The sequence below is a fragment of the Oncorhynchus gorbuscha genome, linkage group LG23 (assembly GCF_021184085.1).
Source record: "Oncorhynchus gorbuscha isolate QuinsamMale2020 ecotype Even-year linkage group LG23, OgorEven_v1.0, whole genome shotgun sequence".
Taxonomy (NCBI): Eukaryota; Metazoa; Chordata; class Actinopteri; order Salmoniformes; family Salmonidae; genus Oncorhynchus; species Oncorhynchus gorbuscha.
Window position 1 is genome coordinate 27,797,399 of NC_060195.1, and position 16,839 is coordinate 27,814,237.

Below are 16,839 nucleotides of genomic sequence, written 5' to 3' on the forward strand. Positions count from 1 at the left end.
TTTCATTATGACAGCCCACAATCCCTCTCCTTATGACAGCCCACAATCCCTCTCCTTATGACAGCCCACAATCCATTTTCATTATGACAGCCCACAATTCCTTTTTCATAATGACAGCCCACAATCCCTCTCCTTATGACAGCCCACAATCCCTCTCCTTATGACAGCCCACAATCCCTCTCCTTATGACAGCCCACAATCCCTCTCCTTATGACAGCCCACAATCCCTCTCCTTATGACAGCCCACAATCCCTCTCCTTATGACAGCCCACAATCCCTCTCCTTATGACAGCCCACAATCCCTCTCCTTATGACAGCCCACAATCCATTTTCCTTATGACAGCCCACAATCCATTTTCATTATGACAGCCCACAATCCCTCTCCTTATGACAGCCCACAATCCCTCTCCTTATGACAGCCCACAATCCATTTTCATTATGACAGCCCACAATCCATTTTCATTATGACAGCCCACAATCCATTTTCATTATGACAGCCCACAATCCATTTTCATTATGACAGCCCACAATCCATTTTCATTATGACAGCCCACAATCCCTCTCCTTATGACAGCCCACAATCCCTCTCCTTATGACAGCCCACAATCCATTTTCATTATGACAGCACACAATCCATTTTCATTATGACAGCCCACAATCCATTTTCATTATGACAGCCCACAATCCATTTTCATTATGACAGCCCACAATCCATTTTCATTATGACAGCCCACAATCCATTTTCCTTATGACAGCCCACAATCCATTTTCCTTATGACAGCCCACAATCCATTTTCCTTATGACAGCCCACAATCCATTTTCCTTATGACAGCCCACAATCCATTTTCCTTATGACAGCCCACAATCCATTTTCCTTATGACAGCCCACAATCCATTTTCCTTATGACAGCCCACAATCCATTTTCCTTATGACAGCCCACAATCCATTTTCCTTATGACAGCCCACAATCCATTTTCCTTATGACAGCCCACAATCCATTTTCCTTATGACAGCCCACAATCCATTTTCCTTATGACAGCCCACAATCCATTTTCCTTATGACAGCCCACAATCCATTTTCATTATGACAGCCCACAATCCATTTTCATTATGACAGCCCACAATCCATTTTCATTATGACAGTCCACAATCCATTTTCATTATGACAGTCCACAATCCCTCTCCTTATGACAGCCCACAATCCCTCTCCTTATGACAGCCCACAATCCCTCCTTATGACAGCCCACAATCCATTTTCATTATGACAGCCCACAATTCCTTTTTCATAATGACAGCCCACAATCCCTCTCCTTATGACAGCCCACAATCCCTCTCCTTATGACAGCCCACAATCCCTCTCCTTATGACAGCCCACAATCCCTCTCCTTATGACAGCCCACAATCCCTCTCCTTATGACAGCCCACAATCCCTCTCCTTATGACAGCCCACAATCCCTCTCCTTATGACAGCCCACAATCCCTCTCCTTATGACAGCCCACAATCCCTCTCCTTATGACAGCCCACAATCCATTTTCCTTATGACAGCCCACAATCCATTTTCCTTATGACAGCCCACAATCCCTCTCCTTATGACAGCCCACAATCCCTCTCCTTATGACAGCCCACAATCCATTTTCATTATGACAGCCCACAATCCATTTTCATTATGACAGCCCACAATCCATTTTCATTATGACAGCCCACAATCCATTTTCATTATGACAGCCCACAATCCCTCTCCTTATGACAGCCCACAATCCCTCTCCTTATGACAGCCCACAATCCATTTTCATTATGACAGCACACAATCCATTTTCATTATGACAGCCCACAATCCATTTTCATTATGACAGCCCACAATCCATTTTCATTATGACAGCCCACAATCCATTTTCCTTATGACAGCCCACAATCCATTTTCCTTATGACAGCCCACAATCCATTTTCCTTATGACAGCCCACAATCCATTTTCCTTATGACAGCCCACAATCCATTTTCCTTATGACAGCCCACAATCCATTTTCCTTATGACAGCCCACAATCCATTTTCCTTATGACAGCCCACAATCCATTTTCCTTATGACAGCCCACAATCCATTTTCCTTATGACAGCCCACAATCCATTTTCCTTATGACAGCCCACAATCCATTTTCCTTATGACAGCCCACAATCCATTTTCCTTATGACAGCCCACAATCCATTTTCCTTATGACAGCCCACAATCCATTTTCATTATGACAGCCCACAATCCATTTTCATTATGACAGCCCACAATCCATTTTCATTATGACAGCCCACAATCCATTTTCATTATGACAGTCCACAATCCCTCTCCTTATGACAGCCCACAATCCCTCTCCTTATGACAGCCCACAATCCCTCTCCTTATGACAGCCCACAATCCCTCTCCTTATGACAGCCCACAATCCCTCTCCTTATGACAGCCCACAATCCCTCTCCTTATGACAGCCCACAATCCCTCTCCTTATGACAGCCCACAATCCCTCTCCTTATGACAGCCCACAAACCATTTTCATTATGACAGCCCACAATCCCTTTTCATTATGACAGCCCACAATCCCTCTCCTTATGACAGCCCACAATCCCTCTCCTTATGACAGCCCACAATCCCTCTCCTTATGACAGCCCACAATCCCTCTCCTTATGACAGCCCACAATCCCTCTCCTTATGACAGCCCACAATCCCTCTCCTTATGACAGCCCACAATCCATTTTCATTATGACAGCCCACAATTCCTTTTTCATAATGACAGCCCACAATCCCTCTCCTTATGACAGCCCACAATCCCTCTCCTTATGACAGCCCACAATCCCTTTTCATTATGACAGCCCACAATTCCTTTTTCATAATGACAGCCCACAATCCCTCTCCTTATGACAGCCCACAATCCCTCTCCTTATGACAGCCCACAATCCCTCTCCTTATGACAGCCCACAATCCCTCTCCTTATGACAGCCCACAATCCCTCTCCTTATGACAGCCCACAATCCCTCTCCTTATGACAGCCCACAATCCCTCTCCTTATGACAGCCCACAATCCCTCTCCTTATGACAGCCCACAATCCCTCTCCTTATGACAGCCCACAATCCATTTTCCTTATGACAGCCCACAATCCATTTTCATTATGACAGCCCACAATCCCTCTCCTTATGACAGCCCACAATCCCTCTCCTTATGACAGCCCACAATCCATTTTCATTATGACAGCCCACAATCCATTTTCATTATGACAGCCCACAATCCATTTTCATTATGACAGCCCACAATCCCTCTCCTTATGACAGCCCACAATCCCTCTCCTTATGACAGCCCACAATTCCATTTTCATTATGACAGCCCACAATTCCTTTTTCATAATGACAGCCCACAATCCCTCTCCTTATGACAGCCCACAATCCCTCTCCTTATGACAGCCCACAATCCCTTTTCATTATGACAGCCCACAATTCCTTTTTCATAATGACAGCCCACAATCCCTCTCCTTATGACAGCCCACAATCCCTCTCCTTATGACAGCCCACAATCCCTCTCCTTATGACAGCCCACAATCCCTCTCCTTATGACAGCCCACAATCCCTCTCCTTATGACAGCCCACAATCCCTCTCCTTATGACAGCCCACAATCCCTCTCCTTATGACAGCCCACAATCCATTTTCCTTATGACAGCCCACAATCCATTTTCATTATGACAGCCCACAATCCCTCTCCTTATGACAGCCCACAATCCATTTTCATTATGACAGCCCACAATCCATTTTCATTATGACAGCCCACAATCCATTTTCATTATGACAGCCCACAATCCCTCTCCTTATGACAGCCCACAATCCCTCTCCTTATGACAGCCCACAATCCATTTTCATTATGACAGCACACAATCCATTTTCATTATGACAGCCCACAATCCATTTTCATTATGACAGCCCACAATCCATTTTCATTATGACAGCCCACAATCCATTTTCATTATGACAGCCCACAATCCATTTTCATTATGACAGCCCACAATCCATTTTCATTATGACAGCCCACAATCCATTTTCATTATGACAGCCCACAATCCATTTTCATTATGACAGCCCACAATCCATTTTCCTTATGACAGCCCACAATCCATTTTCCTTATGACAGCCCACAATCCATTTTCCTTATGACAGCCCACAATCCATTTTCCTTATGACAGCCCACAATCCATTTTCCTTATGACAGCCCACAATCCATTTTCCTTATGACAGCCCACAATCCATTTTCCTTATGACAGCCCACAATCCATTTTCCTTATGACAGCCCACAATCCATTTTCCTTATGACAGCCCACAATCCATTTTCCTTATGACAGCCAATCCACAATCCATTTTCCTTATGACAGCCCACAATCCATTTTCCTTATGACAGCCCACAATCCATTTTCATTATGACAGCCCACAATCCATTTTCATTATGACAGCCCACAATCCATTTTCATTATGACAGCCCACAATCCATTTTCATTATGACAGCCCACAATCCATTTTCATTATGACAGCCCACAATCCATTTTCATTATGACAGCCCACAATCCCTCTCCTTATGACAGCCCACAATCCCTCTCCTTATGACAGCCCACAATCCCTCTCCTTATGACAGCCCACAATCCCTCTCCTTATGACAGCCCACAATCCATTTTCATTATGACAGCCCACAATTCCTTTTTCATAATGACAGCCCACAATCCCTCTCCTTATGACAGCCCACAATCCCTCTCCTTATGACAGCCCACAATCCCTCTCCTTATGACAGCCCACAATCCCTCTCCTTATGACAGCCCACAATCCCTCTCCTTATGACAGCCCACAATCCCTCTCCTTATGACAGCCCACAATCCCTCTCCTTATGACAGCCCACAATCCCTCTCCTTATGACAGCCCACAATCCATTTTCATTATGACAGCCCACAATCCCTTTTCATTATGACAGCCCACAATCCCTTTTCATTATGACAGCCCACAATCCCTCTCCTTATGACAGCCCACAATCCCTCTCCTTATGACAGCCCACAATCCCTCTCCTTATGACAGCCCACAATCCCTCTCCTTATGACAGCCCACAATTCCATTTTCATTATGACAGCCCACAATTCCATTTTCATTATGACAGCCCACAATTCCTTTTTCATAATGACAGCCCACAATTCCTTTTTCATAATGACAGCCCACAATCCCTCTCCTTATGACAGCCCACAATCCCTCTCCTTATGACAGCCCACAATCCCTCTCCTTATGACAGCCCACAATCCCTCTCCTTATGACAGCCCACAATCCCTCTCCTTATGACAGCCCACAATCCCTCTCCTTATGACAGCCCACAATCCCTCTCCTTATGACAGCCCACAATCCCTCTCCTTATGACAGCCCACAATCCCTCTCCTTATGACAGCCCACAATCCCTCTCCTTATGACAGCCCACAATCCCTCTCCTTATGACAGCCCACAATCCATTTTCATTATGACAGCCCACAATCCATTTTCATTATGACAGCCCACAATCCCTCTCCTTATGACAGCCCACAATCCATTTTCCTTATGACAGCCCACAATCCATTTTCATTATGACAGCCCACAATCCCTCTCCTTATGACAGCCCACAATCCCTCTCCTTATGACAGCCCACAATCCATTTTCATTATGACAGCCCACAATCCATTTTCATTATGACAGCACACAATCCATTTTCATTATGACAGCCCACAATCCATTTTCATTATGACAGCCCACAATCCATTTTCATTATGACAGCCCACAATCCATTTTCCTTATGACAGCCCACAATCCATTTTCCTTATGACAGCCCACAATCCATTTTCCTTATGACAGCCCACAATCCATTTTCCTTATGACAGCCCACAATCCATTTTCCTTATGACAGCCCACAATCCATTTTCCTTATGACAGCCCACAATCCATTTTCCTTATGACAGCCCACAATCCATTTTCCTTATGACAGCCCACAATCCATTTTCATTATGACAGCCCACAATCCATTTTCATTATGACAGCCCACAATCCATTTTCATTATGACAGCCCACAATCCATTTTCATTATGACAGCCCACAATCCATTTTCATTATGACAGCCCACAATTTTTCATTATGACAGCCCACAATCCATTTTCATTATGACAGCCCACAATCCATTTTCATTATGACAGCCCACAATCCATTTTCATTATGACAGCCCACAATCCATTTTCATTATGACAGCCCACAATCCATTTTCATTATGACAGCCCACAATCCATTTTCATTATGACAGTCCACAATCCATTTTCATTATGACTGCCCACAATCCATTTTCATTATGACTGCCCACAATCCATTTTCCTTATGACTGCCCACAATCCATTTTCCTTATGACAGCCCACAATCCCTCTCCTTATGACAGCCCACAATCCCTCTCATTCCAATCCCACAGCTCGTTCCTCATCTGCGGCTCCTCATCTCGATGAATCATCGCAGCACAGCTCGGACCAATCAGACACCAGGAGCATCACCACAGAGCATTCTGATGAGGACATTGTGGAGAAGGTCCCTGTGAAACGCACGGCCAGCGTCAAGGCAAACAAGAAACCCTCCACCGCCAAGACCGAGGTACGGGCACACATACACAGTCTTGTATAACTAACCTTGTAGGGACACAGGATTTTGAATGGGACTGAACTCTATTTTCCCTAACCCTATGTAAATGGCGCAGACAGAGAGGGCTACCTTGCTTCTAGTCCTAAGGAAACTTTGCAGTATTTTGTTTTTTTAATGTATTTATTACATTGTTAGCCCAGAAAATCTTAAGTGTTATTACATACAGCTTGGAAAAACTATTGGATATCAGAGCGACGTCAACTTACCAGCACTTCGACCAGGAATATGACTTTCCCGAAGCGGACCCTTCCTTCGCACCCCCTAGGGCATTTAAACTGATCCCAGAGGCCGACACAAAACAATGCCGCTGGAGAAGAGGGAGTCGGAGTCTCGTCAGACTGAGGAGGTGCACACACCACCCACCGCTTCCGAGTATATTACTCACTAATGCACAGTCCCTAGATAACAAAGTTGACGAGGTCAGGGCAAGGATTGCTTTTCAGAGAGACGTCAGGGATTGTATCAAACTCTGTTTCACGGAAACTTGTCTCTCTTGGGATATGCTTTTGGAATCGGTACAGCCATCTGGATTCTCAGTGTATTGCGCCCAACACGAATAAACATCTCTCCGGGAAGGAGAAGTGCAGGGGGCGTATGTTTCATGATTAATGAGTCATGGTGTAATTGTAACAACATACAGGAATGGAAGTCCTTTTTGTTTACCTGACCTAGAATTCCTCACAATCAAATGCCGACTGTATTATCTCCCAAGAGAATTCTCTTTGGTAATTGTCACAGCCATGTATATAGCCGATACCACGACTGCCTTCAAGGACTTTATGCAAACTGACACCATATATCCTGAGGCTGCATTTATTGTAAGTGAGGGTTTTAACAAAGCAAATTTGAGGAAAAGGTTACCTAAATTCTATGAGCATATTGACTGTAGCACTCGCACTGGAAAAAATACGGGACCATTGTTACTCAAACTTCTGGGATGCGTACAAGGCCCTCCCCCACCCTACTTTCAGAAAATTTGACCACGATTCCATTTTGCTCCTCCCTTCCTATAGGCAGAAACTCAAACACTCGTGCTAAGGACTATTCAATGCTGGTCTGACCAATCGGAATCCACGCTTCAAGATTGTTTTGCTCATGTGGACTGAGATATGTTCCGGGTAGCCTCTGAGAACAACATACACGAATACACTGATAGGGTGACTGAGTTTATTAGGAAGTGTATAGGAAATGTTGTACCCACTGTGACTATTAAAACTTACCCTAACCAGAAACCGTGGATAGATGGTAGCATTCGTGTGAAACTGAAAGCACGAACCACTGCATTTAACCATGGCAAGGTGACGGGGGAAGAAAACAGAGTAGTCGTTCCCTCCGTAAGGCAATCGCAGGCAAAATGTCAATATCGAGACAAAGTGGAGTCGCAATTCAATGGCTCAGACATGAGGAGTATGTGGCAGGGTTTACAGACAATCACTGACTTCAAAAGGAAAATGGCCACGTCGCGGACACAGACGTCTTGCTGCCAGACAAGCAAAAAACATTCTTTACCCACTTTGAGGATAACGCAGTGCCACCAACGCGACCAGCTACCAAGTTCTCCTCTGGCCGACTTGAGTAAGACATTTAAACGTGTTAACCCTCGCAAGGCTGCCTGCCCAGATGGCATCCCTAGCCGGGTCCTCAGAGCATACTCAGACCAGCTGGCTGGAGTGTTTATGGACATATTCAATCTCTCCCTATCCCAGTCTGTTGTCCCCACATGCATCAAAATGTCCACCATTGTTCCTGTACCCAAGAAAGCTATGGTAACTGAATTAAATTACCGTCGCCCTGTAGCACTCACCTCCGTCATCATGAGATGCTTTGAGAGTCAAGGATCATATCACCTCCACCTGTCACCCTAGACCCACTTCAACTTGCTTACCGCCCCAATAGGTCCACAGACGATGCAATCGCCATCATACTGCACATTGCCCTATCCCACCTGTACAAGAGGAATACCTATGTAAAAATGCTGTTCATTGACTACAGCTCAGTATTCTGCACCATAGTAACCTCCAAGCTCATCATCAAGCTTGAGGGCCTGGGTCTCAATCCCGCCCTGTACAACTGGGTCCTGGACTTCCTGACGGGCCACCCCCAGGTGGTGAAGGAAGGAAACAACATCTCCTCTTTGCTGATCCTCAACACTGGGACCCCACAAGGTTGCGTGCTCAGCTCCCTCCTATACTCCCTGTTTACCCATGACTGCATGACCATGCACGCCTCCAGCTCAATTATCATGTTTGCAGACGACACAACAGTACTAGGCTTGATTACCAACAATGACGAGACAGCCTACAGGGAGGAGGTGAGGGCTCTGGCAGAGTGGTGTCAGGAAAATAACCTCACTCAACGTCAACAAAACAAAGGAGATGATCGTGGACTTCAGGAAACAGCAGAGGGAGCACCATCCTATCCACATTGACGGGACAGCAGTGGAGAAGGTGGAAAGTTTCTAAGTTCCTCAACGTACACGTCACGGACAAACTGAATGCAGAAGGAATGTTTAACAGTACATCGGACTGTTAAACAGCCATCACTAGCAGAGGCTGCTGCCTATATACAGAACACTAGTCACTTGAATGCCACTTTAACAACATTTACATATCTTGTATTACTCATCTCATATGTATATAGTGTATTCTAAACTATCAGTTGTATCGTAGCCGATGCCGCTCTGACATTACTCATCCATATATTTATTCTTATTCCTGTACTTAGATGGTTGTATTAGGTATTTGTTGTGGAATTGTTAGATATTGCTACATTGTCGGAACTAGAAGCACAAGCATTTTGCTACACTCACAATAACGTCTGCTGACCATGTGTACATGACCAATAAAATACCATAACCCAACCTTAGCCCCAAAGCCTAAACCTACCCTAAACCTAGCTCCTAAACCTAATTCTAACCTTAACCCTAAACTCCCTAGAAATAGCATTTGACCTTGTGGGGACTTAGAAAATATCCCCAGTTGCTCAAATGTTTTGTTTGTTCATTATTCCTGTGGGGACTTTTGGTCTTCACAAGTATATTTAAACACATACACACACAATGGAGTTGAACTAGGGCTAATGCATTCTGATAGGAGAGTGACTGCTACTTCTACGCTAAGGAGGTGAGTCAGAATATATATCATTTTAAGTGCACAGAGTGTGTGTGCCAGTATTGTGTGAATGTGTATAATATTTACATCAAAAAAGGAGAAGCTCACACACCACTCTGTCTAGGAGTAACAACACTAACTCACGGTAGAAAAGGAAGGTAATGCAGTCTCATCCCCCTCTAACCACTAGGCTAGCCTACTCTAGGAGTCACAACACTAACTCACGGTAGAAAAGGAAGGTAATGCAGTCTCATCCCCCTCTAACCACTAGGCTAGCCTACTCTAGGAGTAACAACACTAACTCACGGTAGAAGAGGAAGGTAATGCAGTCTCATCCCCCTCTAACTACTACTGTGTCTAAATATGCAGGGTGGATGGGTGCAAGTCACACACCCACAGTTTGACTGTATAATCCTCCTCCAATAGAAATACTGTAATATATTATCTCATATGAATATCCACTCCTCACTCTCGCCTTCTCCAGCAGCTGTGTAGAAGCTGTGCTGTATACCATTCCAGCATCAGCTTACCCTCCCTCAGTCCTTATCTTATCCATAGAGGGAGATGCTAAACTGACCTTACATCAGTCTGTAAGGGCAAGCTCATCTACCCCAGCACAGACCGCCTCATCTACCCCAGCACAGACCGCCTCATCTACTCCAGTACAGACATGCCTGTGGTGTTTAAAGCAGTCTACATCAGATGTGCTCCCATGGAAGAGATGCTATGATAGAAGCATGTAGATGTACACATTATGTAACAGTCTACACAGGGTTATATACGGCTCAATAATATGGGACTGCTGTCTGTAGCATCAGTAATGAGTTATGTACACTGTACCAGAAGATTTGTGTGTGTGCACGCCATGGACTAATTCAGGAATGCAGTGTGTAGGTTGTGAAATGACTCGTTTGACTGAGAGGTCTACCCACGTAGGACACAATAAGCCCCTGTCTGTTATTTCCTGAATCTCTCTCTCTCCTTTTTAGATTCTACTTCTCTCATTTCCTCTGGTGTCAACTCACTTTTCCCCATCTCTCTTCCCTCTCTTCCTCCTGTCAGACTACGACTAAGACGGTGAAAAAGACACCAAAGAAGAAGACAACCACCACAGCTACAGCCAGCAACAACGCTGAGTCACCATGATATCTGTATCTACTGACCCCATCTCCACCCTACTGCACACCACTACAGCCATGTAACAGGCCCTCTCTGTCTCCAGTCCACACACACACACACACACACACACACACACACACACACACACACACACACACACACACACACACACACACACACACACACACACACACACACACACACAAACACACACAAACACACACACACACACACACACACAGACCTCTGGAGTGTCACCCTCGCTGGTTAAGCGCAACTCGCAGGTTTAGTTCTCCTGTAGATGGCCAGCAGCTTTAGTTCTCCTGTAGATGGCCAGCAGGTTTAGTTCTCCTGTAGATGGCCAGCAGGTTTAGTTCTCCTGTAGATGGCCAGCAGGTTTAGTTTACTGTAGATGGCCAGCAGGTTTAGTTCTACTGTAGATGTCCAGCTTCATGTCAAATCACAGGTTTTGTTCTACTGTAGATGGCCAGTGGGTTTAGTTCTACTGTAGATGGCCAGTGGGTTTAGTTCTACTGTAGATGGCCAGCAGGTTTAGTTCTACTGTAGATGGCCAGCAGGTTTAGTTCTACTGTAGATGGCCAGCAGGTTTAGTTCTACTGTAGATGGCCAACAGGTTTAGTTCTACTGTAGATGGCCAACAGGTTTAGTTCTACTGTAGATGGCCAGCTTCATTTCAACAACACTTGTTTTATTTAGCCTGCTGCTTACATTCTAGATTTTATAGTCATTAACCTCAGTGTGTGTGTGTGTTTCAGTGATGGCCTGTTATCTGGACTGAAAAATAGTTGCTTCCTTCCTCCTGTACAGTTAATAACCCTCTGTGTTGGGGCCCTTCCAGGCCATCCAAGGCCCCACACTGGATTGACTTGACATAATCCTCTTGGCCCCCTTGGGAGCATAGGGCATCTACCATGGCTCTCCACCTCCCTCACTATGCTAGAGCATCTACCATGGCTCTCCATCTCCCTCACTATGCTAGAGCATCCATCACGGCTCTCCACCTCCCTCACTATGCTAGAGCATCCATCACGGCTCTCCACCTCCCTCACTATGCTAGAGCATCCATCACGGCTCTCCACCTCCCTCACTATGCTAGAGCATCCATCACGGCTCTCCACCTCCCTCACTATGCTAGAGCATCCATCACGGCTCTCCACCTCCCTCACTATGCTAGAGCATCCATCACGGCTCTCCACCTCCCTCACTATGCTAGGGCTTTGCTGCTTAGCAGGAGATCCCCACTAGTTTATTGGAGATGCATTCTCTATGAACTTCCATTCCAGTCAGAGTATGGTAACTCTATTGGAGGGTAGCTGGGGGCTGCCATGAATGGAAAGGTAGACTAGTGGACTAGGCATGTGTTAAGGAGCGATAAGGGAGAGTAGAGAGGGATGGGCGCCAAAGGATCAGTGTTGTTGTCCCGGCCTAACTGGCCTCTACTCAACATGTCCCCATTACAGAGACTACAGTCTCACCATTGGTTGTAGCAGTAGTCCACAGAGCAGGTCTCTGTCTGACTACATAGACGGGGTCATGTGATCTCTGGAAGGAAGAGGACATTCTGGGAGCACTTGTCTCTAACAGTGTTAAGCCGATGCCATGGTTACCCATATCATTCACTCTACTGTAATGGAGCAGTAGACTGATGACCACTTGGTCAAGCGCCCACAGAGAGATGAAGAGATCTGTTTGTTCTTTCTCTCCTCCCTCTGTTCTCTCTCTTTCTCTCCTCTCCCTCTGGACAGCTCTACCCTCTCACTCCGTTCAGCTCAGAACGGTCCGAGGGAAAGACACACAGCTTCAGGCATCATTACCTTTTCTGTCTGACTGTGTGTGTGTACGATGTGCATGTGTGTGGTTTTGGAACATGACCAAGCTTCTGTTTTTCCCCTCTCTGTTTTCCCAACTGCATAGAGACACAATGACAGACTTCTCTGACCACTTATAACATAACCATCCACAAGGTCTTGCAGTGCAGCTCATAGCATAGCTAAACAGTACAGACAACCAACAGTTCATTTCACTTTGTTAGACTTGTGCGTAGGGTTAATTTTGTTTACTCTAAATTGACTAGTTTATAGGATGTAAGAGTGGCTTCGTGGTCACCAAGCTAATGTTAATGCTCTGTTGATACCAGGCTTACATTATGGATCACCACTATGGATCCCTGTCTTGTTTCAATGTGTTTATATTATCAGAGCTGGCTGTGTCAGGGTGGTATAGTGGTCTGAAAGGCCAAACTGATCTGAGATCAGCCCTAGACTCTGAGACACTCTATGTATACATGCCCAGATCTGTGTTGTTCTAGGGTCTGAATCATATCATTGTTTCTCTGAACCATAAGGAGAGCAGCTCTGCTAGCATATCCTCTTAATGTGTCATCTCTGACTGTAGCCTCCTCAAACATGGTGAAAACTGTCTAACCCTATTAGATAGGATGCTGTGGACCAGTTATTACATCTTAGTTGGATAAGTAATGCTGTCTCCCAATAGGGCCCAAAACTGTTAAAGTGATGTGCTCTGCTAGTGTTTTACTTCAGAAAGACAGACATTCATCCATCCATAGCGTACTGGTTGGGCAGGCAGGGTACTTAGACTCTGTCAAGGCACCTAATCATTTCCCCTTAGAAACTATTGCCTTGTCTGAAATCTACCTTCAGACACTTCTTGTCAATCTCCCTAGATACTGCTGGTACTCCGGTAGGTTGCAAAGGATTGCATGGATTTAGCTAAAAACGTTGTGATAAGAACTCCATCTAGCCTCCTTGTAGGGTACATTGAGTTTCCACCATGTGCTTCTCTCAAATCTAGTGTGTGTCTTGGGTTGGAACCTAAGGGGTTGATTGTGGATTGGGTGTGTGCTAAGGGGTTGATTGTGGATTGGGTGTGTGCTAAGGGGTTGATTGTGGATTGGGTGTGTGCTAAGGGGTTGATTGTGGATTGGGTGTGTGCTAAGGGGTTGATTGTGGATTGGGTGTGTGCTAAGAGGTTGATTGTGGATTGGGTGTGTGCTAAGGGGTTGATTGTGGATTGGGTGTGTGCTAAGGGGTTGATTGTGGATTGGGTGTGTGCTAAGGGGTTGATTGTGGATTGGGTGTGTGCTAAGGGGTTGATTGTGGATTGGGTGTGTGCTAAGGGGTTGATTGTGGATTGGGTGTGTGCTAAGGGGTTGATTGTGGATTGGGTGTGTGCTAAGGGGTTGATTGTGGATTGGGTGTGTGCTAAGGGGTTGTTTTTGTATGTGACATGCCCTTGCTTTGTGCAGGGTTTATTTGGAGTGCTCTGTAATTGAATGCATGAGACTACTGCATTTGTGTGTTGCTGTTGTCTGAATTGTGACACTGATTTGAACCAGTAGGGGGGGACATAACCCACACAACAGTTTTAAAACTACTGAAGTGACTGCAAGGGGTACTTCCATGTACACACTGTATGTACATAGTCATTCTCTGGCTGTATGAGTTTGCTTGCCTTATCACTCTGTTCTAGAATACAGGTTGTTTTTTCCCGCTTTTTAAAACTAGATGTATTTTTTTCTTTCTTTGTAATTTAATCTGAAATCTTATTAGACATCATATTGCATTTCCTTAAGAGGCACCTCAGCCCCTCTGTAAGGCCTTATGCTGTGAAGAGTGCTACATGTGATTTTTATCTCTTCTGAATTTCTCTCTTCTATCTCAACGAGAGGCATTTTAATTGGTCAGTGATAGCCAAATAACAATAACACTTCCTTGTCCCAGTCCTGTAGGACATTGCTCAGTAGAGAAGGGGAATTCCTCTGACATTGTGTTTTGGTAAGTACCTAACTGAAGTCATGTTGTCCCAACCGGTCTGTTCTTCCCTTACTATCAGGCTGGTTACCTTATCCACGGCAACATGGCAATTCCCTTTTTCTTTTCTGTTTTGCTACAGTTTGCACCGAAGAAAAGATGGCACACACTGTAACCACATTCTTGCTGTCATGGCAACACTACTTGACATTATTTTAACCAGTGTTCATATTATTTTGTAATATTTGTTTATTTATTATTGTGTGTTTGGTATCAGTGTTATTGTGTACAGGAACTCTCATTGTGAGAGAATATTCTACATTAATATATTTTGTGCCAATTATCAATACTCCACTGTTATAAAGGACATGATGTTTCTGTGCTGAGATAATGGTATTTAACATGGTCTGAATGACAGTCATATACCAATAACAACACTACTAATAAAGAAAATACATCTTTTATTATGCGTTTTCAATTATGTATTACCTTATTGCCAACTACTAACTTGTAATTCAGCGAAATTCTATTCTAGGCCCAATGCAGTTGTTTTATTTCAATAGATTTTCAAATAATTTCTTGGTAACAATGAAGTATATGCCGAAGTGTAATAGTTTCTTTACAATTGTCAAAAAGAAACAGCTTTTTAGCAAACTATTTCTAGAACTTCCCTTGACAGTTACTGAAGCTTGACTGCTCCTTTCTACAGTCGTGGCCAAAATTTGAGAATGACACATATTAATTTTCAAAGTCTGCTGCCTCCGTTTGTATGATGGCAATTTGCATATACTCCAGAATGTTCCGAAGAGTGATCAGATGAATTGCAAAGTCCCTCTTTGCCATGCAAATGAACTGAATCCCCTTAAAGCTTTTCCACTGCATTTCAGCCCTGCCACAAAAGGACCAGCTGCCATGTCAGTGATTCTTTCGTGAACACAGGTGTGAGTGTTGACAAGGCTGGAGATCACTGTGTCATGCTGATTTGAGTTGGAATAACAGACTGAAAGCTTCAAAAGGAGGGTGTTTGGAATCATTGTTATTTTGGGTCCATGGCCAGGAAACTCCCCCGACCTTAATTCCATTGAGAACCTTTGGACAAATAAAACCCCACACATTCTGACAAACTCCAAGCATTGATTATGCAACAATGGACTGACATCGGTCAGGATATGGCCCAGAAATTAATTGACAGCATGCCAGGGCGGATTGCAGAGGTCTTGAGAAAGAAGGGTCAACACTGCAAATAGACTCTTTGCATCAACTTCATGTAATTGTCAATAGAAGCCTTTGACACTTGTGAAATGCTTGTAATTATACTTCAGTATTCCAGAGTAACATCTGACAAATATCTAAAGACACTTAGGCAGCAGACTTTGAAAATGAATATGTCATTCAACTTTTGGCCATGACTGTACATGAAGAAATGGCATTGATACATAACTATTCCCTCCCCCTCACCAGCCCCGCTTTGGAGGACCAGTTTTATTTATAAATCAATACAAGTGATAGAAGTGGCATTGATACATAACTATTCCCCCCCCCCCTCACCAGCCCCGCTTTGGAGGACCAGTTTTATTTATAAATCAATACAAGTGATAGAAGTGGCATTGATACATAACTATTCCCCCCCCCCTCACCAGCCCCGCTTTGGAGGACCAGTTTTATTTATAAATCAATACAAGTGATAGAAGTGGCATTGATACATAACTATTCCCCCCCTCACCAGCCCCGCTTTGGAGGACCAGTTTTATTTCTAAATCAATACAAGTGATAGAAGTGGCATTGATACATAACTATCCCCCCTCCCCCTCACCAGCCCCGCTTTGGAGGACCAGTTTTATTTATAAATCAATACAAGTGATAGAAGTGGCATTGATACATAACTATCCCCCCCCCTCCCCTCTCACCAGCCCCGCTTTGGAGGACCAGTTTTATTTATAAATCAATACAAGTGATAGAAGTGGCATTGATACATAACTATCCCCCTCCCCCACACCAGCCCCGCTTTGGAGGACCAGTTTTATTTATAAATCAATACAAGTGATAGAAGTGGCATTGATACATAACTATCCCCCCCCCCACCAGCCCCGCTTTGGAGGACCAGTTTTATTTATAA

At 44.5% G+C, this 16,839-nt stretch overlaps 2 protein-coding genes across 4 annotated transcripts in view; one reads left to right on the plus strand and one right to left on the minus strand.

The window, feature by feature from the left end:
* The window catches only part of LOC124010982 (receptor expression-enhancing protein 2-like), a 43,486-nt gene extending 28,299 nt beyond the window's left edge, over positions 1-15,187 (plus strand). The window contains exons 7-8 of the mRNA XM_046323849.1: positions 6,480-6,655; positions 10,876-15,187. Coding sequence (XP_046179805.1) covers positions 6,480-6,655; positions 10,876-10,959 — 260 coding nt within the window. The 3' untranslated portion in view covers positions 10,960-15,187. The remainder of the gene's footprint in view (positions 1-6,479; positions 6,656-10,875) is intronic.
* The window catches only part of LOC124010977 (ras-GEF domain-containing family member 1C-like), a 290,823-nt gene that overhangs the window by 206,801 nt on the left and 67,183 nt on the right, over positions 1-16,839 (minus strand). The gene's annotated exons all lie outside the window — the stretch shown is intronic.